We start from the raw sequence: 25919 nt of genomic DNA, 5'->3' as shown, positions 1-25919 counted from the left end.
GTCGTGATTTTATGGTTTAGAAGATGGCACTTCCACCATGAATATGACTGTTTCTTCCTAAATCACAAAACTTGACTCTGCTCCTTGCTTTTTTGCCTTTAGATGCCATTGTGCTTTACAATTGATGTGAGAGGTAATACAACTGCTTTTTTTTACTTGCCTCAGTTTTCATCACAAATTTGAATAATTATAGATTATGTATCTTTAACATATCTTTTTTTAAAGCAAGACATATGAGAGTGAAATTACTTTGTGATTTAATTTCTACTTTTCATAAATTAGATAACTAGAAAAGCGGAGTGTTAATTTTTAGTGTGGAAGAAATTCAAGATTTTGCTAAAACATCTGAGACAAAAGTCTGTGGTAGATTAAAAGTAAGGCTCTGTGTTTGTCACGGAGGTCACGGAAGTCACAGATTCCATGACTTTCCGTGACCTCATGACTTCTGCAGCAGCTCCGTGTGGCTGGCCCAGAAGCCACCTGAGCAACTCAGGCAGCTCCTGGATCAGTCGCACTGACTGCTGCTGGTGCAGTCTCAGGACATCCCGCCCCCCCAGCAGTAAGCGTTTGGGGGGGGGGGCTCATGGTTTGGGATTGGAGCCGCTGTTTACCTGTGGGGGGGGGGAGAACTCTTCTCCCTTAACCCCACATGCAGCCAATTAGGGCTGCAGAACCGGGGCTTGGGGCAGAGCGAGGGAGCATGTGGAGCTAGGGAGCTGGGGCCGCCGCTTCCCAGGAGCTGGGTAGGGAGCCTGCCCCAAACCCCCCGCACCCGCATGCCACCTGGGCCATGACTCCCGCCCCCAGCACCTGCGCCTCCCTCTCCAGCACCCGTGGTGCTTCCTCGGGCCGCGCCTCCCTCCCCAGCATTGCGGTGCCCCCCCTGGGCCGTGACTCTCCCCCCAAGGACTCCCTCCCCTCTCCCCAGCACCAATGGTGCTTCTCCAGGGCTGTGCCCCCCTCCCCAGCACCTGCGGCATCCCCCCTAGTTTCCCCGCACAGTTTTAGTCATGGAAATTTTTAGTAAAAGTCATGGACTGGTCACGGGCCTGTGAGTTTTTGTTTACTGACCTGTCCATGACTTTTACTAAAAATACCCATGACTAAAATGTAGCCTTAATTAAAAGTAATTTATAGGAACTACAGTTGCTGGTATATGATTATTGTAACAGGTCTCTTTAGATACACTTAGTTTAGCTGAACCACTATGTTTGTAATACAGTTTCTTTTCCTGCAAGTGATCAAACAAGTAGGGTGACCAGATGTCCCGATTTTATAGGGATCGTCCTGATTTTTGGGTCTTTTTCTGATATAGGCTCCTATTACCCCCACCCCCCATCTCGATTTTTCACACTTGCTATCTGGTCACCCTACAAACAAGTGACACTGATGTTTTGAATGTGAAAGAACAATGGCATTTTCATTTATGCTTCCCCAGAACTGTAGATAGGAAATCCATGTTGAAAGTTGAAATGTTTATTTTTGTCTTACCTCTTTTTCACATATGAAAAGAATCTAAGCATAACCAGGGAAGATTCCCCCTTCTCACATTTGGCAACATTCAGCTTTGAATTGCAAGATCAATTGTACTCAGAAAAATTGCTGATGATGTACGTACTTAGAAAGGAAACCAAAGACTTTATTCTTTGACAGTTTATAGAGTGTACTTAAATATGCACTTTTAAATGCTGTCTTATAAAACCAATTATTTGTTATGTCTGAATTTTGACAGCTCAGTTTATCTTTATATGGTTGAAAAGCATGAATAGTTATTTAATTCAGATTGTGTTCTGGTTTGATATAATTAAAGGTGCAACTAACAGAATGCCAAGTAATTTCAGGGTTTTTTTTTTTTTGCCTTTGTTTTTTTGCTCATGTAAAGTATACTTCATTTACAAGGGAACATTATAATCAGGTATTAGGCATGTGTGCTTTCTAACAAAATCAACTAGATAACCAACTAATTCGGTGTTTCATAGGTAGGTCGACTGCAAGTACTCAAATGTCTGGTCAAAATAATTGCTAACTGGAATGGGATAATTTTAACGCTTTTTATTTAGATTTTTAATTTGCTTTTAAAGACTGGTATTTGGTGAGTATTATTTTGGCTTATACATTGACCATAAGACCTATTAAAAGATAGATCTTGATGCACAAGCAACTTCACATTCTCTGCAATTAGTATGACATTCATTAGAACTAACAAGTCTGCAAAACCTCTCATTTTCTTTCATTTATGGTAAATTAGATAACTCACTTAGATAATTACAGTAGCTCTACTAAGCATTTGAATTAATTTTGTTTGCTGAAATTCTGGATTAATTTAGAAAGGGCTCAATAAAATTCCTGACATGAATTATTTTATCTTCTAAACAGAACAAAAATATAATAAGAAATCCAGTTCACGTTGGAATGTGAAAAAGCCCTATAATATTTCCCTTTGTTTTATATTTTAAAAAGCAACAGCACCCTTTAATATTTAGTAATGGGTGATCAAGTCTGGTATTCTAACTCTGACATCTAACCATATTGACCCTTCACAGGTAGGAAAACGCCTGCCACCCATAACTTCCCCATCTCAGTATTTCTGACAGAGTGTATGTAATGTTTTACACAAGGGATAAAAGGAATTCTGACCTGTGCAGAAATCTATTGATGCTGTAAACCCATTTGATTTGATTACCGCCTTAGAAAGGGTGTGATGGGATCTCCAGAGTGCAATCTGGACTGTGGGACTGCTGAATCCTCTGTCCCACCAGCCTGGGATATCCCTCTCACACTGTAATGCTGTTGTCAAGCTATGATAGGCACTGCACTTACACAGACATCCACAGGCAGGGACACATTCAACTGTTTTACCCGAATGCTCTCCCAGCCACTCATGAACCAACAATAGAGGCTCCAGCCAATTCTTCCCAGCTCCCTAGCCTTGCAACCCAGAATTTTACTGTCTTGCACTGGCCAGAAGGCTGGCCAGTATAAGTTCATTATCCAGTTCACTATTTGCTCAATGTGGAATGGACACACATTGACTAGCCTTTGTAAACTGAGCTGAGATTTCCCAAGCACTTCAACCAAAACACACTGTTTTAGGTAAAATATAAAACAGATTTATTAACTATAGAAAGATGGATTTTAAGTGACTATAAGTAGCAAGCATAGAGATCAAAGTTGGTTACTTAAAAAATAAAAATAAATTCGTTCTACAAACTAAATTGGATTTGAATCAAGCAGTGTCTCACCCTGACAGATGGTACAAGCAGGTTACAGATCCTCAATACACAGGCTGGGACTCTTTTCCAGCATGGGACCACCCTTCCGCAGTTCAAAGTCTTTGTTCTCCAGACATTCTTCCAGGTGTTGAGTTGAGGGTGGAGAGAGGCCAAGTGATGATGTCATTTCCCCTCTTTTATATTCTCTTCCAGCTTGCTGGAAAGATCTTTGCTGGGATGTGGGGATCAGGCAGTTCCCATTGGTCAAACAGTCTCTCTTGCATACGTGCTCTCTTTGAGAAGTCTCTGGGATGGGAGAGTGGATTCCCTTTAATGGTCCATCAGCACATCTGGCTGGTACTTTTTTGAAAGTTTGTCTGTGAGCATCTCTCAACCTCACAACATATTTCAGTAACGTACATAGCAATGCTTCATAACTTCACAAACAATGATAGCACATGCAATCCAACAGATCAAGACTTTTAAAATGATACCTCACAAGATATATTTTGTACAAAACATATAATAATCATATCGCCATGGTGAATATGAGGGTTCCAGGATGCGACTTTGAGGTACAGAGTGTGACAAAGTGTAATGATCAATGTACAGTAGTTGATCATAAAATTATCCAGAGGCTTTTCTTAAAAAATCCATCTAATGCCATCTGTTTGATTTTCTATGTTAGTGAATTGTATAGGCTGACTACAGATTATGGGCCAGATCCCCAGCTGGTGTGAATATATGTAGCTACATTGAAGTCAATGAAACTATGGCACTGTAGATCAGTTTAGGATTGGATCCTATGTTTTGGATTGTATTTTCATATAGTAATTGGATGATTCAAAAATTCACTTTAATACCTTCAAAAAATCAGATATTAAAGAAGATTAACATAAAACACGTATAATAAAATATGCACTAGATAATGCTATCGGTTAAAGCAAAATTTCAAACAAAATAGAGAGGACTTCAAAGGTAACTTTGTTCCAGATTTTTCTTCCTATGTCAGAGTGGCAAACTACTCAGTATGACATCAACCTTTTCTGAGTGGAATAATTTCATTTTGTTTTTCAGGACAAACATGTTCTGACAGTGGTGATGATAGACAAGATGTTGGAAAAGCTAAAGAAGTGCAATGAATTGCTGGAACTAATTCTTAAGGGACTTAATGAATACTTAGAAAAGAAGCGCCTTTACTTCCCCAGATTTTTTTTCTTATCTAACGATGAACTCCTTGAGATCCTTTCAGAGACCAAAGATCCTACACGGTACAGTAATATTTGATATATGTGTGAGGCTCCTAATACATGCATCTTAAGAGTAGTTTAGAGTGATCCTGTAGCTGCTCCATTCATAGAACTCTCATTTTATTCATTGAGACTTATGCATCTGAAGTAACTACAAGAACAGGCCTTGAGTTATCAAGGAAGTATCCAAACCAAAAGTGATTACTTTTAAAATATGTATTAATTAAATTCAATATGTTTTGCCAAACTGTTCATCCTGGTTGCACACTAGAGAAATTCAGTAAAGTGAGAGTCAAGGTAGAGACTGAAAGCTAAGTTAGAAAAAAAGCATTGCATTCCTGCTATTACCTATGGAGGACTGAGCTTGATGTAGAGACTGGGAGACCTCTGATGACACTAAGCATTGGAGTTTTGGGTACAGTTCACCCCAATGCAAAGGTCTGCAAATGCCCTCTGCACATCTTAAACTGTATGTTAATAATGGATTTCATACTTTGTAGGACTACTGCCTCATTCATGGCAAGATTGTGAAACTCTCACTTACCCCACAAGTAGTTCCACTGAAGCAAATGAAAATACTTGTTAAGTAAGGTGATAATCAGTTGTGGGTAGAGCATTGGAGTTTCTCACGCAGTGTACAGTGAATGCACCAGAAGACTGTTCACTGAACAGTGAGGATAAAAATGAAGGTTGAACAACTGACTCATTCACTCAGAAATGTACATACTGTGCAATGAATGAGACAGGGGACTTTGTGGGAACAAAAAATAAAGAAAGAAATATCCTATCATGTAATGAAAGACTTTATTGTAATTTATATGCACAAGGAGCAGAATTAAGGTTGCATTTAATCACTTCACTTGCAACTTGTTTGATCGCTTCACTTGCAGTGTTGTTTTAATGTAACTATTTGCATGGAATGTATAACTCAAAAACGGTTTTAGATTATATAGGAAGATCAACACTTACACCAGTTGTGCCTGAGCCTTAACAATGTTTGAATTGCTGAGGACCTGAACAATGTTAAAAAAATGTAAATTGTTCTTTAAAAACATTGTGTGTGTGTGTGTGTGTGTGTGTGTAAATCTTTAAATGTACGTATGTGTGTGTGTAAATCTTTGACAATTGGAAGGTTAAAAATGTTTTTCTAAAGTAAATTCCTCAAAAATACCTTTAAGAAGCACATTCCTTTTTTCTTTTATAGTATTGATGGAAAATAGTTTGGCTGAGTTTTAAAGTAAAGTTTGGTTATTTATGTAGTCTTAAATTCTGTATGTTTTGTTTTGTTTTCTGCAGGGTCAACCCTCACTTGAAAAAGTGTTTTGAAGGAATTGCAAGTGTTGAGTTTACTGAAGTTTTAGACATTACACATATTAAGAGTAGTGAAGGAGAGGTTGTGGAACTCATAGACACAATCTCAACATCTAAAGCTAGAGGTCAAGTTGAAAAGTGGCTTGTTGAGTTGGAGGCAGCTATGATAAATTCTATCCACAAGGTAATAAAATATATTCTGTTTTATTCTGTGTACAATAAAACATGACAATGCAGTCTGTACCATTCCTGATACATTCCTGATGGAACAATCAAGCAAAGTAATCCAGTGTAGAAATACCATAGTGTGTCACATGTAGTACAAAATTATTATATTCACTTGGCCGCGATTCATGAAAGCACTTAGGAGTGTGCTTTGAAGTCAGTGAGACTTAGCCATATTCTTACAGTTAAACACGTACTTAATTGCTTTGCTGAAATGAGGCATTTAAGCGCAACATGGAGGCAATTTTGTTTTGACCTGGTCTGGTGGTTCTACCGGGAGTGCTCTGAAATACTGGTATGACATTTCCTGTCTCTAATTCCCAGACCTATAGATGCTAAGGGTCTGTCCACATTGCAGTTAGACACCCGGGCCTGGCCCATGCCAGCTGAGGCAGGTTTGCAGGGCTCGGGCTCAGGGTTGTTTAATTGCAATTTATGCATTTGTGCTTGGGCTCTCAGAGCTCCAGCCCGACCCCAGTGATTAGTAAGCCACTTAGGATAGTTTGTACAACTTGTATTGGATAAAGATATTGTAAGTTATTAGCAGATTTTTTTTGAGCCTTAACTGTATGTATTGCTGTTTCTTTCCTCCATACTTAATACTTCAGTGTCTGAATCTAGTTATTGAGAAACCAGTCTCTCCAACAGTTAAAAATGCAGAGCAAAATGCTTTTTGATTCATTCCGAGACATCCAAAGCTTTAAAATAATGCAAACCCAGATTTTGAATGAACAATTTCCATTCTGTTGTTTTGCTTTTTCACATAAGAGGTGGAGAGGAAAGGTGGTCTTTTGGTTAAGATGCTAGACTGGAAATCAGGAGATTCAGGTTCAGTTAATTTCCTGTGTGACTTTGGTCATACGAGTCTTTCTGCATCTCAGTTTCATCTGTAAAATGGTGATGATACATGATGGGACCTTGTGAAGGATTTGTCAGATTAGATCAAATCATTGGTCCTTTTTGGTCTGGTATTATAAGAACATAAGAATGACCATACTGGGTCCATCTAGCCCATTATCCTGTCTTCCAACAGTGGCCAGTGCCAGATGCTTCAGAGAGAATGAACAGAACTGGACAGTTATCAAGGAATCAGTCCCCTCTCATCCAGTCCCAGCTTCTGGCAGTGAAAGGTTTAGGGACACCCAGAGCGAGGGGTTGCACCCCGACCATTTTGGCTAATAGCCACTGATGGATTTATCCTCCATGAACTTATCTAAGTCTTTTTTTGAACCCAGTTATACTTTTGGCCTTTGCAACATCCCCTGGCAACAAGTTCCACAGACTGACTATGCGTTGTGTGAAGAAGTACTTCCTTATGTTTGTGTTAAACCTGTTGCCTATAATTTCATTGGGTGACCCCCTGGTGTTGTGCCTCTGGCAGTATCCAGTGCTTGATACTTCAGTGGAAGGCAAGATGAAACTTGCAAGTTGTTAGTACACATAGCAAAGGGAGGTGAGGATTCCTTTTTTTAATATTCCATGTAAATAGGTCTTTCCTTAATTCATTCTAAATTTACTATCTTTTAATTTTATTGAGTGTTCCTTGTTCTTGAAGTAGGTCTGACTGAATCCCAACGAAGATTAAATCAGTGATCCCCAAACTTTTTCCATCGCCCCCTCCCTTACCTGTAACAAACCTGTCCGTGCCTCCTCCCCTGGGAGCAGCGGCTGTGAGAGAGGCTGGTGCTGCAATCAGGAGCTTGAAGCAGAACCAGAGTTGGGAGCCGGGCCCTTGGTCGGGGCTGGGCCGAGGCAGGGGCCAGGCGCTGGGGCTGCAACTGGGCTGTGGCCAGGAGTGGACCTGGGAGCTGAGGCAGGGGCTAGACTGAGGCCAGTGCCCAAGCTCGGGCTGGGGTTGTGGCTGGAGCGAGCTGGGGGCAGAGCAGGGCTGGATGGTGTTCCCTCCCTGTGCCCAATGGGGGCTGGCCCGGGCCCAGTGGTGAGCTGGAGCCGTTTCGCACCGTTTCGCAAGAACTGGTTGCTAAATTTAGAAGCTGGTGTAGAACCGGTTCCTAAAGGGGTGGGCGGTTGGGCAAACTCCAGTCCGCGGGCTACCCCAGGACTCTGGGGGCTATTTAAAGGGCTCGGGCCTCCCCTGCTTCTACCGCCCTGGCCCTTTAAATAGCCGCCGGAGCCCTGGAATAGTGGCCATCAGTTTTACTCTTCTTTTTTCCAGGCTAGATAATCCTGGTCTTTGCAATCTCTCATCATATGCAAATCCTGTCACACCTCTAGCCATTTTTGTTGCCTTTCTCTGGATCTTATCAATTTTTGTTATATCTTTCTTAATGTGAGGTGTTTAAAATTTCACGTTGTATTCCAAGGTGCAGTCTTATTGATTGCTACAGAGTAGTTTCACTTTATCCTGGTGTTCTGAAACAGATACAATTAAAAATAGTTTTAATGTATATTAATATAGAGAATGTATTACTCTCGGATTAAATGAAAAATGCTAGACATATTCTGTTGCAGACCAAAAAAACTATATACATGTATGAATGCAATACATTCATTTTTTATGGCGAGAGATTTCTCCTCGGAGGGTCATAAGTTTATCTGCTGCTTTTGGTGCTAAATGATACATTTGGATCTCAGGATTGTGTAAAAGAAGCTTGACAGTTCCCTATTTATTCTTGGCCAGATTCTTCCCCAAAACTGAGCAGCATTGATAGGGAAGCAGACTTTCAGCCTTGATCTCTCCTTCCCAATGGAGCAGGGGAAATCACTCACCTTGTGGCACAACCCTGCCTACAACAAACCTCTATGGAGAGTCCTCAGCTGGGTCAGGAATCTGTAGTGGAAACAATGAGGCTGGAAGTGTGGACATAGTCCATAACCCCTGGAGAATCTAGTGTAAAGTCAAGGCAGCTGGTTCTATTAACTTTTTCACAGCTCTCCCTCTGGCCTAGGAATCTTCCTTTTGAAGGGTGTTCCAGAGGCAACGCGAGCTAAGGATTCCTTGGCAGCACAACTCTAATGGATCCCTGCTGTATGAGCAACGTAGGGCGGGTAGGGAAGGTTATAGAATCAGTACAAAAGCCCAGAGGATAAGTGTGGATGAACCTAGCAACCTGTGGATTTTTGAGATTCACAGGATTTGGCTGCAAAACTTCTTCCCAATCTGCAAGGTTGCACCTCCACCCAAAATGGAACACTTAAAGAAAAATTCCACAAGAAGGAACCTTGCAAAGTTTTCTTCTCCCAGATCCCTAACATATGGATATGCAGAAGGAGTCAATTACTTCAGTGTACTTTGTGGAAGTTTGTATACATTGTTTTTTGTGATTTTGTTATTGACTTCTCCATTTCTGTAGATGATATACGAGTAACTATTCTATAAGATGAAAACCTGCTTTGAATGGCTGCACCCCACTTGAGTGATCTTGGAAAATATGTAATGTAGATCAGAATATCTTAACAAACCTCATCATTTTCTCAGTGGAAGAACATTGAGTGTGCTGTCTCCTCAAATAATAGACTATTCTATTTTTTGATTATGTGCATGTGTACATCTGGGCACAGGATCAATTCTTAATTTGGGAGCTTATTGTTTTTTAAACAATTCTGTTCACTTCTAATTCACAAAAATTTTCAGTTTTGGGTGCAGTATAGGCTTATTACGATGGACACATCTGTGTTCCCAACTTTTCTCTGTTACAGTCAGCATTCACATGAGAGAGTAAGAACTGCAGAAGATTTAGGATAAAATTAGTAATTCTCACACTGACTTTTCATTGTATAATTTAAATATAGTCATCTCAGAATTCCATCTAGCCAGTCTTTTGCTTTATATTATTTTGAAATTTTCTTTGGTATCAACACACAATTTTTTGAAGCAAACTTAAAGCTGAAAGTTTCAGGTCAGTTTTTCACTTAGATTTAAATCTGTTTGTGGCTTGTTGAGGTTCTTTGAATGTAATGCTTGGTTTTTACATTGACTTGAGTTCATATTATTTAGATGAGCTAAATGTTAAGCTTGTCAAATCTATGGCCCAAATTCTGCCATTGGTTATGTGTTTAGTTTCTATTGATGTCACTGGGACTTACAACTACAAAACTAATAACAGACTTTAGCTCAAATGTTTCATTTAACATTGCATTTTCTCTAGATCACTTGCAGAATGCTAAAAAATGTAAAGATTTAATCAGTAAATGGCCTCAACTTTGCTTGTAAGTTTTGTTGATGGGAGGAAAAAGCTATTGGCCTTGACTGTGATCTCCAGTGCAGCTACATTGATTTCAGTTGGATGACTCTTGTGTAAATTAGAGGAGAATCAGGACCATTATTCCATTATTAGAAAAGAAGCTGACAGAGATAAGTCCAAATGAACCTCAACTTTGAACTTCTTCATTCTTTAGAATCGGGTTTGGGATTAAAATGTCCAGGCACAACTACCCCTTCAATTTTAGTTCTGTGTTGGATCTAAAATTGGAGCCTACCTAAACTTATTCAAGATCCGAACACTGTCTGTGTGTTTCAACTCTACACTATGTTTCCTCTCCCCACCCCCTATGACTAGGTGATTGCTGATGCAATTGAAGCCTATCCAAGAACTCTACGTATTAACTGGGTGAGGGAGTGGCCTGGACAGACAGTTCTTTGTGTATCCCAGATTTTCTGGACTTCGGAGGTACAAAAATCTATTAGGAATGGCCAACAGGTAAACATTTGTTAAAGCTTATAAGAACAATTTAAGTTACTCTCACATAAAACTGGAGTAATACAGTGGTGAATTGGGCCCATGTTGTATAAACCAGTTGAGTTCAGAAATATTTGGATAAATATCTATTTGGGATGTAATTATTATGTTTTTGAATATCCACTTGAAAGGTGTACCTGAATTTTTACCCTGGGAGAATACGAAGGAAATATTTCTTCTCTACGATATGTAATGATGCTTTAGAACTATATTGGAATGGAGATTCTTCAACAACTGAACATATATCTCAGTGACATGTAGGTGCCAGATATGTGTCATCAATAGCTATTAGCCAAGATGATCAGGGATGCAATCCCATGCTCAGGGTGACCCTAAATCTCTGATTACCAAAAGCTGGGGGTGGAAGACAGGGATAGATCACTCCAAAATTGCCTGATACTGTACACTCCCCCTGAAGCTCTGGTACAGGACACTGTCAGTGGCAGGATACTGGGCAAGATGGACTATGGTCTAACCCAGTATGGCAGCTCTCATGTTCTTTATGTTCTAGATTCTCAGGCGGTTTCTGTTGGCATAGCTTTCTGATCTGGCACTACTTGTCTCTGACTTAAAGTGTTTAGTACTTGTTCAAACTACGAGGTTGGACCAGCAAAGTGGATCTGATCTACCCTCAACTTTGGGAAAGTTTGGATCAGAACTTGTGACCTGGGTCCGTCAATGGGGGGAAGGTTGCTTCTCTCCTCATACATCACTAGTGGGTTAAAGAATTGGAATTCTGTGGAATTCAGAGGTGGTCTAATGTTTTTGAAGGCTCCAGAACAAAATCCCAACCTTCAGCTCAGGTCACCAGATTTTCTGACTCCAGCGATAGAACAGGTTGGTGGCTCAATTTCTCCCAACCATTTTGATTTATAACTTTAATTTTTATTGATTTTTGTGCAATGACAACTTATTATCTTTCTTTCTCTTGCTTCCCTCCTGAATTGGGTATTTGGCAGGTTTCAACCACCTGGGTCCACCACTGTAGTGTCTTGTCTCCAGAATCCCTTGCTCCACTCAGTCATGGCAGACCACCCTGGCTTAACCAGAGCTTCAATGATCTAATAAAAATAAGAGTCTTACAAAAAGTGGAAAGTAGGCCAAATTACAAAGGATGAATATAAACAAATAACACAAGTATGTAGAGACAAAATTAGAAAGGCCAAGGCACAAAATGAGATCAAACTAGCTAGAGACATAACGGCTAACAAGAAAATATTCTACAAATACATTAGAAGCAAGAGGAAGACCAAGGACAGGTAGGCCTGTTACTCAATGAGGGTGGAAAAATAATAACAGAAAATGTGGAAATGGCAGATGTGCTTAATGACTTATTGATTGCGGTTTTCACCAAGAAGGTTGGTGGTGATTGGACGTCTAACATAGTGAATGCCAATGAAAATGAGGTAGGATCAGAGGCTAAAATAGGGAAGGAACAAGTTAAAAATTACTCCGGCAAGTTAGATGTCTTCAAGTCACCAGGGCCTGATGAAATGCATCCTAGAATACTCAAGCAGCTGACTGAGGATATATCAGAGCCCATTAGCAATTATCTTTGAAAAGTCATGGAAGACGGGAGAGATTCCAGAAAACTGGAAAAGGGCAAATATAGTGCCAATCTATAAAAGGGGAAATAAGGACAACCAGGGGAATTACAGACCAGTCAGTTTAACTTCTGTACCCGGAAAGATAATAGAGCAAATAATTAAGCAATCAATTTGCAAATATCTAGAAGATAATAAGGTGATAAGTAATAGTCAGTGTGGATTTGTCAAGATCAAATCATGTCAAACCAACCTGATAGGTTTCTTTGACAGGGTAACAAGCGTTGTGGATGGGGGGGAAGCAGCAGATGTGGTATGTCTTAACTTTAGTAAAGCTTTTGATACTGTCTCGCATGACCTTCTCATAAACAAACTAGGGAAATGCAACCTAGATGGAGCTATCATAAGGTGGATGCATAATTGGTTGGAAAACCGGTCCTAGCGAGTAGTTATCAGTGGTTCACAGTCAGGCTGGAAGGACATAATGAGGGGGGTCCTGCAGGGATCAGTTCTGGGTCCAGTTCTGTTCAATATCTTCATCAATGATTTAGATAATGGCATAGAGAGTACACTTATAAAGTTTGCAGATGATACCAAGCTGGGAGGGGATGCAAGAGCTTTGGGGAGGATAGGATTAAAATTCAAAATGATCTGGACAAACTGGAGAAATGATCTGAAGTAAATAGGATGAAGTTCAATAAAGACAAACTCAAAGTACTCCACTTAGGAAGGAACAATTAGTTGCACACACACAAAATGGGAAATGACTGCCTAGGAAGGAGTGCTGCGGAAAGGGATCTGGGGGTCATAGTGGACCACAAGCTAGATATGAATCAACAGTATAACACTGTTGCAAAAAAAGTGAACATCATTCTGGGAAGTATTAGCAGGAGTGTTGTAAGAAAGACACTAGAAGTAATTTTTCTGCTCTACTCCGTGCTGATTAGGTCTCAACTGGACAATTGTATTCAGTTCTGGGTGCCACATTTCAGTAAAAATGTGGACAAATTGGAAAAAGTCCAGAGAAGAACAACAAAAATAATTAAAGGTCTAGAAAACATGACCTATGAGGGAAGATTGAAAAAATTGGGGTTGTTCAGTCTGGAAAAGAGAAGACTGAGATGGGACATGATAACAGTTTTCAAATACATAAAAGGTTGTTATGAGGAGGAGAGAGAAAAATTGTTCTTCTTAACCTCTGAGGACAAGAAGCAATGGGCTTAAATTTCAGCAAGGGAGGTTTAGGTTGGACATTAGGAAAAACTTCCTAACTGCCAGGGTGGTTAAGCACTGCAATAAATTGCGTAGGGAGGTTGTGGAATCTCCATTATTGGAGATTTTTAAGAGTAGGTTAGACACCTGTCAGAGATGATCTAGTTAATACTTAGTCCTGCCATCAGTGCATGGGACTGGACTAGATGACCTCTTGAGGTCCCTTCCAGTCCTATGATTCTATGATTCTATCCTACAAACACTGGGCTAAAGTTAAGCAGTATTCCCTATACGAGGCAGCACTTACAGGCCCTAAAGAAGGCAAATTACACCCTATTTGTTCACAACTAACTGACCTTAGCACTGCCAGAACATGAGCTCTGAGTTTGGCCAGAGCCACGACTCTTGTGCAGAAAAGCCCAATCAAGAGACTCTGAACATTTCAGGAGAGAATTCTGAAGATAAGCATGACTCTATCCAGCCAGCTCAGGGGATAAGTCCTGCAATAGACCTAGTCTGGAGTGATAAAACCCCCTGAAAGGATCCAAAAGTCACTCCTGTGAAGTCCTAACTCAGGTTGCTGTGTAATAGGAATTATTCCTATTATTCTGGCTTTCAGTGCACGGACCCTTTCTTTGCCTGGGAAAGAAGTTCAGATTCTGAAAGGTGGGAAAGGGTCCACTTTTCCACCCCTCCCCTGAGCCACAGGCTGGCTCCATCTTAAAGCATAAGGAACACTTTCAGGCACTCTGTGACCTGGATAGATGCATATGAAGATTCCACTACCCAGAAAGCTGCACTGTTGTGGGATTACAGAACTGTAGAAGAGAAATAATTTCCTGTGTTCAAAATGACTGGAGATGTACTGAGTCAAGCCTTGAGTGTTTGGATTGAAAGCAGCATAGCATTCCTTTGAGGAATTCCACCAAGATTTCAACAATTTCTACCACACCATCCACCTCAGCCTGGACCAGTCCACATAAGAGGTCCACTTCCTAGACACTACAATGCTAATAAGCGATGGTCACATAAACACCACCCTAACCAGAAACCTACTGACCGCTATACTTACCTACATGCCTCCAGCTTTCATCCAGACCACATCACACGATCCATTGTCTACAGCCAAGCTCTAAGAAACAACCGCATTTGCTCCAATCCCTCAGACAGAGACAAATACCTACAGGATCTCTATCAAGCATTCTTAAAACTACAATACCGACCTAGTGAAGTGAAGAAACAGATTGGTACCCAGAAGTCACCTACTACAAGACAGGCCCAACAAAGAAAGTAACAGAATGCCACTAGCCATCACCTACAGTCCCCAACTAAAACCTCTCCAGCGCATCATCAAGGATCTATAACCTAGCCTGAAGGACAATCCCTCACTCTCACAGACATTGGGAAACAGGCCAATCCTTGCTTACAGACAGCCCCACAACCTGAAGCAAATACTCACCAGCAACTACACACCACACAACAAAAACACCAACCCAGGAACCAAATCCTGCAACAAACCCCGGTGCCAACTCTGTCCAAATATCTATTCAAGGGACACCATCATAGGACCTAACCACATCAGCCACACCATCAGGGGTTCGTTCACCTGCACATCTACCAATGTAATATATGCCATCATGTGCCAGCAATGCCCCTCTGCCATGTACATTGGTTGAACCGGACAGTCTCTACGCAAAAGAATAAATGGACACAACTGTGACATCAGGACTCATAACATTCAAAAACCAGTAAGAGAACACTTCAGTCTCTCTGGACACTCAGTAACAGACCTAAAAGTGGCAATTCTTCAACCAAAAAACTTCAAAAACAGACTCCAATGTGAAACTGCAGAACTGGAATTAATTTGCAAACTGGACACCATCAGATTAGGCCTGAATAAAGACTGGGAGTGGTTGGGTCATTACAAAACCTAAACTTAATTTCCCTAATACTAATTTCCCCTTACTGTTACTCACACCTTCTTGTCAATTGTCTGAAATGGGCCACTCTCATTACCACTTCAAAAGTTATTTTTCCTCCCTTGGTATCCTGCTATTAATTGAATTGTCTCATTAGACTGACCTTACACTTGGTAAGGCAACTCCCATCCTTTCATGTATTTATACTTGCTCCTGTATTTTCCACCCCATGCATCTGATGAAGTGGGTTCTAGCACACAAAAGTTTATGCCCAAATAAATGTTTTAGTCTCTAAGGTGCCACAAGGACTCCTTGTTGTTTTTACTACTACCAAGGGAATCAAATTAGAAACTATTGCTGTCACAGAGTGAAACATCTGGAGCAGGAGTATCCAATGGAACCTAGATAAAATTTCCTCCAAATGAAAACATTCTCAGCATGACAAAGGGAAAAATATAATTTGTATACGAGGGCTAACAATTCCTGTATAAGATCCTTAATTCCGATCCACCCTCCACACCCAGAATCTTCAGATATGGCTGGTAGTAGTCACAGCAAGACACAGGTCACAAGCTGTGCACCTAGACAACATGCCAATCAGTGTCCTGTCCAGAGAAACAGACCATTCATAACTAGCCAGGATTCATAATCACAAGTTCAAAATCAAGATGATCTTGTGAACCCAATGCAGAGCATTGGTTGCCCAGAGGTCAAACCAGGCATGGCTCTGGCCATAATTTTACTATCATGGTAAAATTTCGTAAAGTTCCAAAACCTCATTTCATCAGTCATTTCATGAGAGTGGTCATCCAGAGCTAATTATCTGTAATGGGTGGATTGCTGATGCTACGTATCAGCGTTATTCTCTGGGTGGGTTTCTCAAAAATGCTTCTACAAAAATTCCATTTGAGAACATGGAATCACGCTCGATGCAATGCAAGATTAAAAGTCATTTTTAGATCACATCCGAATGCCCCTTTGTAGACAGGTAAGTAGAAACATGCTGAAAGCCAGCCATATTTGCCAGCTCACTATGGAAGCAAGCCTTGCAGGATGGGAAGCATACTTGGAAGACAAATGTCAAAAATCTCAATGTCAAAAATACTTTATTTCACTTTGACAGCTATATCACTGGTGTGTCTGAACAGAACAAAACAAAACAAAAAGCCAACCCCTAAACGTGGCCATATGAGATTGGACTTTGATCCTTCGAGTTCAATCTCCTGTCTAGGACAGGGGACAGTACCAGCTGCATCAGAAGAAGATGCAAGAAACCACATAGTGGGCAATTATGTTGCTCACTTTGGATTTACTAGACAGCAAAGGAACCTACATTGCACCTGCAGAAAAGATCAGACCTCTTCAAGGAGGAGACTCCTTCATCTGGACCAGGAACACCTACAGTTAACAGCATCAGTAGAGATGTGTAGTTCAGCAGGGATTCTCCATTAGCCTCTGATACATTTTGGTATCTAGAGAGACCTCAATCAGTAAATTAATTGATCTATTCAAATTAATGTTTGACTGTGCCTAGTCAAATTAATGTTTCTGGTGGGAGGAAGATAGAAAACTCTCTGGGGCAAGGACTAACTCTTTATGCCGAGAACAATGGGGCCTTCACCCTTGGTTGCTACCACTATATAAATCTAATATTAATCACAAAGTTCTGGTGATCTCACCTACATTAGAGTTTCTCCAAAATGGTTGATTGGAGTCCTACAATCAAGCACCATAAAACATGGGTAACAGTCCTAGTGGTGTTCTGTAGGAAGGCACATCAGACTTCCCATCTGAGTATCATCAAATACCAAGGTTAATTCAAATTTCAGATTAGATAAGCCTATGGGTGGCCTTTCTTAGGAATTTGTTCCCCTATCTATGCAAGAACCACATTGCTCTTATCATGAGGAAAAAAAGGTTATTTTTATAGCTCCAGTAACCTTTCTGTTCAAGATAAGTTCCTCCTTCTGCAATTCCAGGGAAATAGTTTTCTCATCATTTTGTTCTAACCCTTGGTATTCCTTTAGATGGTTGTGACATAAATGGGCATTCCTAGTGCTATAAAGGTATATCTGAAGTATATGGAGTACACATGCCAATTGTACCCTGTTCTTCTCATTCTACCCCAAGTGCCAAAGGCTTTATGGCCTGAAAGTGGATGCAGGTAAGATATTAAAATCCTGCACCAGTGGGCATTCTAGGAATCTGGGAAACTACTCACAGAAGTCCCTAGAGGGTTTGTGGGGAAAGTGTATGAACCTCATCTGAGAAAGATTTGCAAACCAAGTTTCCATTCTTCTGCGGAGGCATCCTTTGGTAGTAAGATTGTACTAGGTTGGCTGCCACATAATTCCTTGCTATACATGGGGGGAATTTCCATACCTGCCTATTATTATATTCTAATAATTAAAACTCTGTTTATCACACACACACACACACACACACACACACACACACACACACACACACACACACACACACACACTTCTGTGATTCACTGCTCACTACTTCCCATTAGTGATGAATGAGGAGAGAAGGTGTGCAAGAGAATGAGAAATCTCTGTTAGCAATGTCTCTCCTCATTCAACCCGCCCTACTAGTCTGGTCAATTACAAATTGAATTTTTTCTTTAAAGGGAGACTTAGGGAAATCTTGTCTTCAGATTAATGAAAACATTATATCAAGTTGTTTTAATGCTAATAATTATTTGCTGCAGTGTTTTTACAGCTTTGAAGAACTCTTTAATTGCCCTGAGTTGAAGGTCAGGGCTTAGTCTTAAAGCCTCTGGCAATGATATTGGCCCGCCTCTAAATTCCACAGTGGGATATGTTACATATTCGTGATGAATGAGGAGAGAAGCTGCTAACAACAAATTATCAGTTAAGAAATTTCTCAGTTCCATACCCAGGTCTGCCATAAATTTCATGCTTGGGCAAGGTGGGTGAGATAATATCTTCCATAGGACCTCACCCACCTTGTCTCTCTAATATCCTGTGACCGATGTGGCTACAACTACACTGCATGCTTGGGCAAGTCATTTGACCTCTCTTTGGGTTTGTGTACATGGTGCTTTTGTCTTCACCAGAAGGGATGTAAATTTTAATCAGCACTAGTGTGTCAGGCATTAATTGGCCTGTGTGAACCAGGCTGGTGCATACTGAATGTTCTTTAGTTTGGGTTAATGTAGTACTGTTTGAAAGGCACATTGGTGTTGACTGAAGTACTGTGTAAACAAGTCCTTTGTCTCAATTTCCCATCTGTAAAACAGATAATACTTTCATACCTCACAGGGATGTTGTGAGGCTAAATCCATAAATAATTATGAGGATAATTATGGTGTTACTAGCCATAGTAAAATCGATACAAAAATAATAAAATAAATAAAATCTCTCTAACAGGCCAAAATGAAATACTGATTCCTATCATCCCCCAACCTTTGGAGATGTTTGTATTTGGATCAGAATCTGGATCTAAATTTTGTGATCCTATTGTTGGGACAAATTTTCTCTCACATAGCTATGTGCAGTTCCTATTGATTTCAGTAAACAGGAATGCCAATTGCTGTTGAGGCCAGAATTGGGCCCTTACTAGCGCAATAATTGAGAGTTCGTAGTTGATAATTTTTCACCAAAAAGTAAAGCATTATGCATTTTCTAGTATGTATTTCTTTTAGGAATTTCTAATATGTGCTGCAAAAATCTCCTCTGTCACATTTATATTCAAAACCTGTTTCTGTGAACATTAATACATCTCTATAACTTTAAAACTATTAACAACCACAAAATGACAACTTTGCATTACATTAATCATTAATCTTTTTTTTCTAGAATTACTTTGGTGATTTGTGGGGGAAAAGCATAATCTTCACAGCTTTTTGTATACAAGAGAACAAACTTATTTCTTGAAACTTTCTAGTGACCATAACTTTAACATGTTAAAGGGACATTGCTAACTTGAATTCATTTTTAAATGGATTAATTAAAAAAAATCATGTTTCTTATAGAGCACCTTTTAAAAGTATATCCTGAAATTAAAATAAAAAACAATTAAAAAAAGTTATTTTTTTTATTCCCCTCTTCCTAATTAAGTGTCAAGAACTTAAGTACCATTCTAAATAGGAGTGTTTTCTTCAGTTGGGGCCTTAATTAGAGCTGGCCTGAAAATGGAAATACCTTCACATGTAAAATTTCAGTTCTGAAAAAATTTCATCTTGAACTGGGACAAAAACATCAAGAAAAATTCTTTTTCAGGAGACCAAAAACAGAATGTTTTCAGCTTTTGGGCTGATTGGTCAGAAACTTCAGTGAAACCGACATCTTCCAGCCTGGCCTCTGGAAAGGTGAGGCAGAGAGCATGGCCACTCAACATTCCTTCCTCTCCCCCGGCGCTGGGAACTGGAAAGGCAGAGAGCCAGAATGTTCAGCCTCCCTGGTCTGGAGCTGGGGGGAGAAGAAATTTTTATTTTTGCAAAAAGGGCATTTTCTGTCAAAATTATTCTGGTGAAAAATTCTCAACCAGCTGAAGCCTTAATGTTTACTAAGGCCTTTTTTAGCAAGAAAGACACTAACTCCGTAGAGGAGAAACAGTGAGACTGACTAAGACTTAAGTTTGTTTAACTAAAAAAAAGGAAGAAAATATTTTCTCCTCATTAGCTACTTTTAGTTACAGACATATTAGTTGTTACTTGTATCTATGGTAGGTATAAAATTTGCAGACACAAATGTGATTTTCTGATTGATAATGTCACTTTAACTTTTGAGAGAGGGCTTGGCATTTTCATAATATAAAAACTACAAAATGAAAAGGACCATTTCTTATATCCGTGGGAGAAAATAATAGATGCTCTTATACTTCTAGTAATATATTTTTGTCTTTTACATATTGTAAGTAGTCCGTTTCTTAATATGTGGCTCAAGCTTCTTCCTGGTGCTTACTGCTTGGGTTCTCCACTCTCCTCATGTGGGTTGGGCCATGGTTTCTTTTTTTGTGAATGCCTGATGCATCCACTCAGGGTGGCTCCTCACTGTGCCCAAGACACAAGGGGTGTTATCCCTTGGGAAAATAAATTATGCTACCATGCTGGCAAGGAGTATACAGCCCAGTACAAGAAAAACATTAAAGTACATTAATACAAACCCCAGCAAATGCATGACACACCCAAAAATAACAGTATAATAAAGGAGTGGCTTTACTGGGAATAGGAAAATAGAATGTGGGGAAGGAAAGGGTCAGGGTTAACTAATAAATCATTAACAAATCAACCTATTCTCCACCTCCCAGTGCTCACAACACTTCCCAGCCCCCAGATCCACCCGTCACCTTTCCAAGCAGATGGTATGCTAAGGTTGAGTCCTGAGATGAGTGCTGCAGCTCTGTGAATGTTGGACGGATTAAACAGAAAGGGCCCCCTTACTATGTCTTCACCCCTGGGTGGGGCAGGATCCTCTCCTAGCTCTGTGGTCTGGAGTCCTGTGTAGATCTCATCTGGCTCTCAGTAGTCAGTGTTGGGTCAGACCATTGCCACTCTGGATGCTGATCTCTGCAGGGCTGGAACTGCTTGACCCAGGCACTAGATCCAACAGCAGTTCAGGCTCCGTTTGTGGGGCATGGGAATTAATCAGAGATTCCCTGAGCTGTTCTTTTCTCTCTCAGTTCCCCCAAAACTCAAAGCTCAAACTGAAACTAAAGCTAGTCTCTTTGGGTACATCTAGACTACAATTAAAAGCCCATGGCTAGTCCATGCCAGCTGATTTGGGCTAAGGGGCAGTGTAAATGTGCAGGCTTGGTTAGGAGCCTGAGTTCTGGGACCCTCCCGCTTGGGTCTCGTGCCCAAGTCTCCTGCCCAAGCCTTTACATCTACACTGCAATTAAACAGCCCCTTCGCTTGAACAGTGCGAGCCCAAGTCAGCTGGCACAGGCCAGCCATGGGTGTTGAATTGCAGTGTAGACATATACATTGTCTCTGAATCAGGCTGGTCATCCACTGAGGGGGCTGAACAGCCCTTGCTCATCATTGGTCCAGCAAACTGCTTGTTTATATCTCCCAATGTAGAACCTCCATAGTGGCCTCAGCAGGAGCTTCTAGTCCATTCTGCTCACACCCCTGACGCCAAGCATGCTGGGAAATAGTGTCAGAGAGCTTTGGTACCCATTATTGTTGTAGACCCTAGGGTAGGACCCACTAGGCTCAGTCCAGAGTTCCAGGAGATGGCAAAGTCCAAGTGAGGGTTACATGTATTTTAAAAGTAGAATTTAAAAGCAAGTAACAATCTCACGTGAAATATACCAATGAAAATTTGTACTATTATTCTTTGTCAGAGTACATCTTAAAACCACAAAATTCATGGTAAAATAAGCAGAATTTGTGGTAGTTCCTTAGATTAACAATGTAATCCATTTTTTAATTCTCTCAGGCACTCGAGGATTATCTGGAACAGAATACTAGACAGATTGATGACATTGTTACCTTGGTGCGAGGAAAGCTGTCTAAGCAGAATCGAGTGACTCTCGGAGCACTTGTTGTGCTGGATGTTCATGCTAGGGATGTTCTTGCATCTCTAGTAAGCAAGAAAGTCAGTGATGAAAGTGACTTTGAATGGTTAAGTCAGCTTAGGTACTACTGGGAGGTAAGTAATGTCACTGAATCCTATTAGAAGAGAATTTTGGTTCACAGCTTTTCAATTTGTGCTTGCTTGCTGACACAGGTAATAGTAGCACTAATATGAGAATTTTTGCTGATGACAAAATATATCTATCCAATCATTCTGCCGATTGCAAGATAAAATGGCCAATAGCCATAAATATATGATTTTAATTAAAATTACTTTTTTCATCACTGTTGACTGTCAGTGCACTTGCTGAATCTGCAGGTTTACAGATAAAAACTAATTTGGTCTAAGAGTATAGTTTGATTCCCTGACACTGCTGGCAAGGTAGAGAATTTTTTAGTAGTGATCTTAAGTTTTGAGTTAAAAGCTTTAGTCTGACTTATCAAGATTTCTGTGTTATGAGAATGCATTACACTTCTTGGCAAAGGTCTAAATATTTGTCTCGGAGACCATGTTTTTAAACATTACATTCACCAGGAGATGTTCCAATATAAAGAGCAGCTTGTAGCCAGGGCCGGCTCTAGGCACCAGCAAAACAAGCCAGAATGCCGCCCCTAAAAATGTGCCCCGCCGCCCTAGCTCACCTCCGCTGCTGCTGCCACGGCGCGCGAAACAGCTGTTTCGCGCGCTGCTACTCCCCCTCCCTCCCAGGCTTGGGAGCCTGGGAGGGAGGGGGAGCAGCGGCGCGCGAATCAGCTGTTTCGTGCGACGTGGCGGCTCGGGGTCTCCCCCTCCCTCCCAGGCTCTCAAACCTGGGAGGGAGGGGGAGATCCCGAGCAGCCATTTCGTGCGCCGCTGCCCCCCCTCCCTCCCAGGCTTGAGAGCCTGGGGGGAGGAGGCAGGGCTGGGGATTTGGGGAAGGGGCGGAGTTGAGGCAGGGCCCGGGGTGGGGTAATTAAAGAACGGGGGGGCGGCCAAAATTATTTTTGCTTTGAGTGGCAAAAATCCTAGAGCCGGCCCTGCTTGTAGCAGTAATTAGAGAAATCTGTTGGGAACAGTTGTTACCAGAAGACTAGAATCACTATACTGGCCTTGTCCAGAAAATGTGCTAAAGTATTTTTCGAAATGCCAGTTGGTCTTGTATCTAAACATGGACTGTTTTGAGCTGCAATAAGATTTACAAATACACTGTACTGTTACAAATTAATAGTCAATAATGATCGGTACGTTTCATGACTTTGAATTATTTCATAACTAAAGAGATCTCAGATAACTCATTTTGATCAAGTTTTTTAGGTGATGATTAGTCAGTGCATAACAGAAAGGAGGTATATGTTACCAAAGTCTGTTGAACCAATCCTTGCAGCAGATGACAGTCAGGTATAGTGCTGTCAAGTTGCTTATTTGCTTACAACTTGGCACTTCTATACCTAAGTTGTTTAACGTTTCATTCTCATTATTTCCTCTTTTTCACATACAGACATATCTTTTGTAGTATTTTTCCTAGTTTTCTGTTACATTTCATACATTTCCAGCTGCATAATATCTGTTTTAGCTCAAGCTCCTATTTAGTTATGTGGCTAGTACCTTGCTAAAAATATTTATTTCTTGCTTAACAATTCTTGCAAAAATATTCCAAAGATTACTATATCTTTTCTGATAAGTTTAGCAAGCTAGCATTTTTTTCCCTTAGCATGATCTCAGAGCATTATGGGACTCTGGCTGGCAGTTATGCTATAAGGACTTATAGAAGTCTGACATATAGGTCAATCGTACTAATGCTTTTTCCACTGTTGGGATGATAAAATCATGTGCATTGCTAACATTTATTGTTTCATTTTTAACTAGAGAAATTTGTATATAATAGAACAAAAATCTGGCTGCATCTTATTTTTGTGTAGGTCATTTATATCTATCAGTTACCACTACTCACGTGACGCGAGTCATATTTGAGCTATTGTCCTAGAACAGTTCTCAAACATTTTCATACTGTGGCATGTAATTGCAGATAGATCTTATGGGTTCACCTCCTAAACATGACCCTACACTTTGGTAGCTACATTGTTTGGTTTTATTAACAAGTAATATCAAGGTAATATTAAAGGGACATTGTGAAATAGTTTATTTTATTGAAGTTTTACATCTCCATATTTTGTATCTGTACTATTTATTTTTTCTCTTTAGATGTGAGACTTTACATTTATTGATACTGAATCTCACTCATTGCCAATGGCTCTCATAGATGTAATTTCTCCCAGGCATGTTTTATTTTTTGTGTTTGCTACCCTCCATTCTCCATAAGTTGGTCACTGTTGAATATATTCCAAAGAAACATCCAACAGAGACATACGTGAAACAGGGTGCAGAGAAGGGCTGGTTTTGAGTTTAGTTAATTGAAAAACTACTTAACATTCTGAGAACCCTGAACAACTGCAAGAATCCTTATTGCATGAAATCTGACAGATACAACCCAATTGTGATCAAAATATCTCTGGGAACTACATAGATCTGCTCCTTAGCTAACATTTTGAGAATCACTTATGCCCCTGTTGACCCATGTTGGCAACAGAGCGGGGTACACAATTAGAAGTCTGTACCCAGGGACATGATTAGACATGCCCAGGTGGGCATGTTCTTTTCTGATTGCCATCCTCACAATATTTTGCGAAGAGGGACATGTGCAGTCTCTGCTGAAAGCTAAGAACTTGCTGGTTGTCATGGTTATTGTAGGATGTAGGTATGTAAAATATTTTGAGTTATGTCACATGTAGAATATTATGTTCCAAAGCTGCTGGAAGTGAAACTGGTCACTTGAGCTGGCATGGATTTCAGTACTAATGCAATCAAGCATGAGAAAAATTGACATCTTTTGACCCAGCCTAGCCAAATGTTGGCAATCTGGACAAAATGGTGGCTTGGGCCTTTACAAATCACAAAAGAGCCCAAGCAAAAGATCTTGAATAGGGGGACCATCGGGGTGAACTAAAGTTAACAAAATGCCATGGTTATGAAAAAAGACAAAAGGTATGGAACTGTATAATAGGAGAAAGGAGGGCACAAGATGGCATCCATTATGGAGGCAACAGTGCCAGTGTGTGTCTCATGAAAAGTGGATCCCAGCTCTCCTGATGGGACAAGCTTTATAGGGACCATTGGGTGAGAAATAACTTATTAGACAGGAAAGAAACTTGTTAATAAGTATAGGCTCTAGACTGTGTTGTATGTTTTCCTTTAATCTGTAACCATATATTTCCAATCCTTATATTTGCTTCTGTTTGAATCTTTATTTTAAGCTTTGTCAGATAAACTTCCGTTTGGTTCTTCTATATACATGACTAAGTGCTGTGTGCTAAGGAGAGTGCTAAACTAATGAGACTGGTGAACTGGGGGGGCACAGATTCCATGGAGGCAGCAAATCTGTGTGCATTGTGGATGTCCAGAAGTTGTGGATCTGGGCATTCAAGTGCAACAAAGTGGAATGTACAGACAGGTTGGAGTGGCCTGTGCCTCAGGGCCAGAGTAGAGCTCTGGTGGCTACCTAGCTCCATAGATTTAGCCACAAGTTGTCTCTGTTCTGACCTAAGGACTTACTTAGGGAGCATAAGGGCTGGGGTGTGGAAATTGCTAGCATGCAGTGGGAAAGAATGGGGCTTGCAAAACCTGGAGTGGCAGTGTTGCCAGCAGTTGGAAGTTTTGGACATGTTTTCCCTGGTGGGTACAGATGAGGCTTCCTCATGCTGTAAACAGGATGTGGTGATTCATCCGTTATTTCTAGTTAACCCTGAAAGTGTCACACTACTGTCTGTCTTTAAATTTATTAATTAGTGTTATTGTAGTACCTAGATGCCCCAGTCAGTATCAGGCCTCCATGATGCCATGTGCTGTGTAAAGAAATAAGAGAAAATCACTGCCCTGAAGAGATTTTTGCTTAGAGGATCAAGAGATGAAAGCCTACTCATTTCATTTATATACCATAAGCCATGTGATCTGCTCAGTAG

General features: G+C 40.5%; 1 protein-coding gene across 2 annotated transcripts in view; it reads left to right on the top strand.

Annotated features, from left to right (window-relative positions):
* Window positions 1-25919, top strand: part of DNAH7 (dynein axonemal heavy chain 7) — a 243870-nt gene that overhangs the window by 68754 nt on the left and 149197 nt on the right. For both annotated transcript variants that reach the window (XM_042851669.2, XM_005294268.5), the window contains exons 19-22: window positions 4290-4483; window positions 5759-5957; window positions 10519-10659; window positions 21787-21999. In XM_042851669.2, the coding sequence (XP_042707603.2) occupies window positions 4290-4483; window positions 5759-5957; window positions 10519-10659; window positions 21787-21999 (747 nt within the window). The remainder of the gene's footprint in view (window positions 1-4289; window positions 4484-5758; window positions 5958-10518; window positions 10660-21786; window positions 22000-25919) is intronic.

The sequence above is a fragment of the Chrysemys picta genome, chromosome 11, assembly GCF_011386835.1.
Source record: "Chrysemys picta bellii isolate R12L10 chromosome 11, ASM1138683v2, whole genome shotgun sequence".
Lineage (NCBI taxonomy): Eukaryota > Metazoa > Chordata > Testudines > Emydidae > Chrysemys > Chrysemys picta.
Note: the sequence above shows the minus strand (reverse complement) of the source record. Positions and strands in the feature narration are given on the sequence as shown.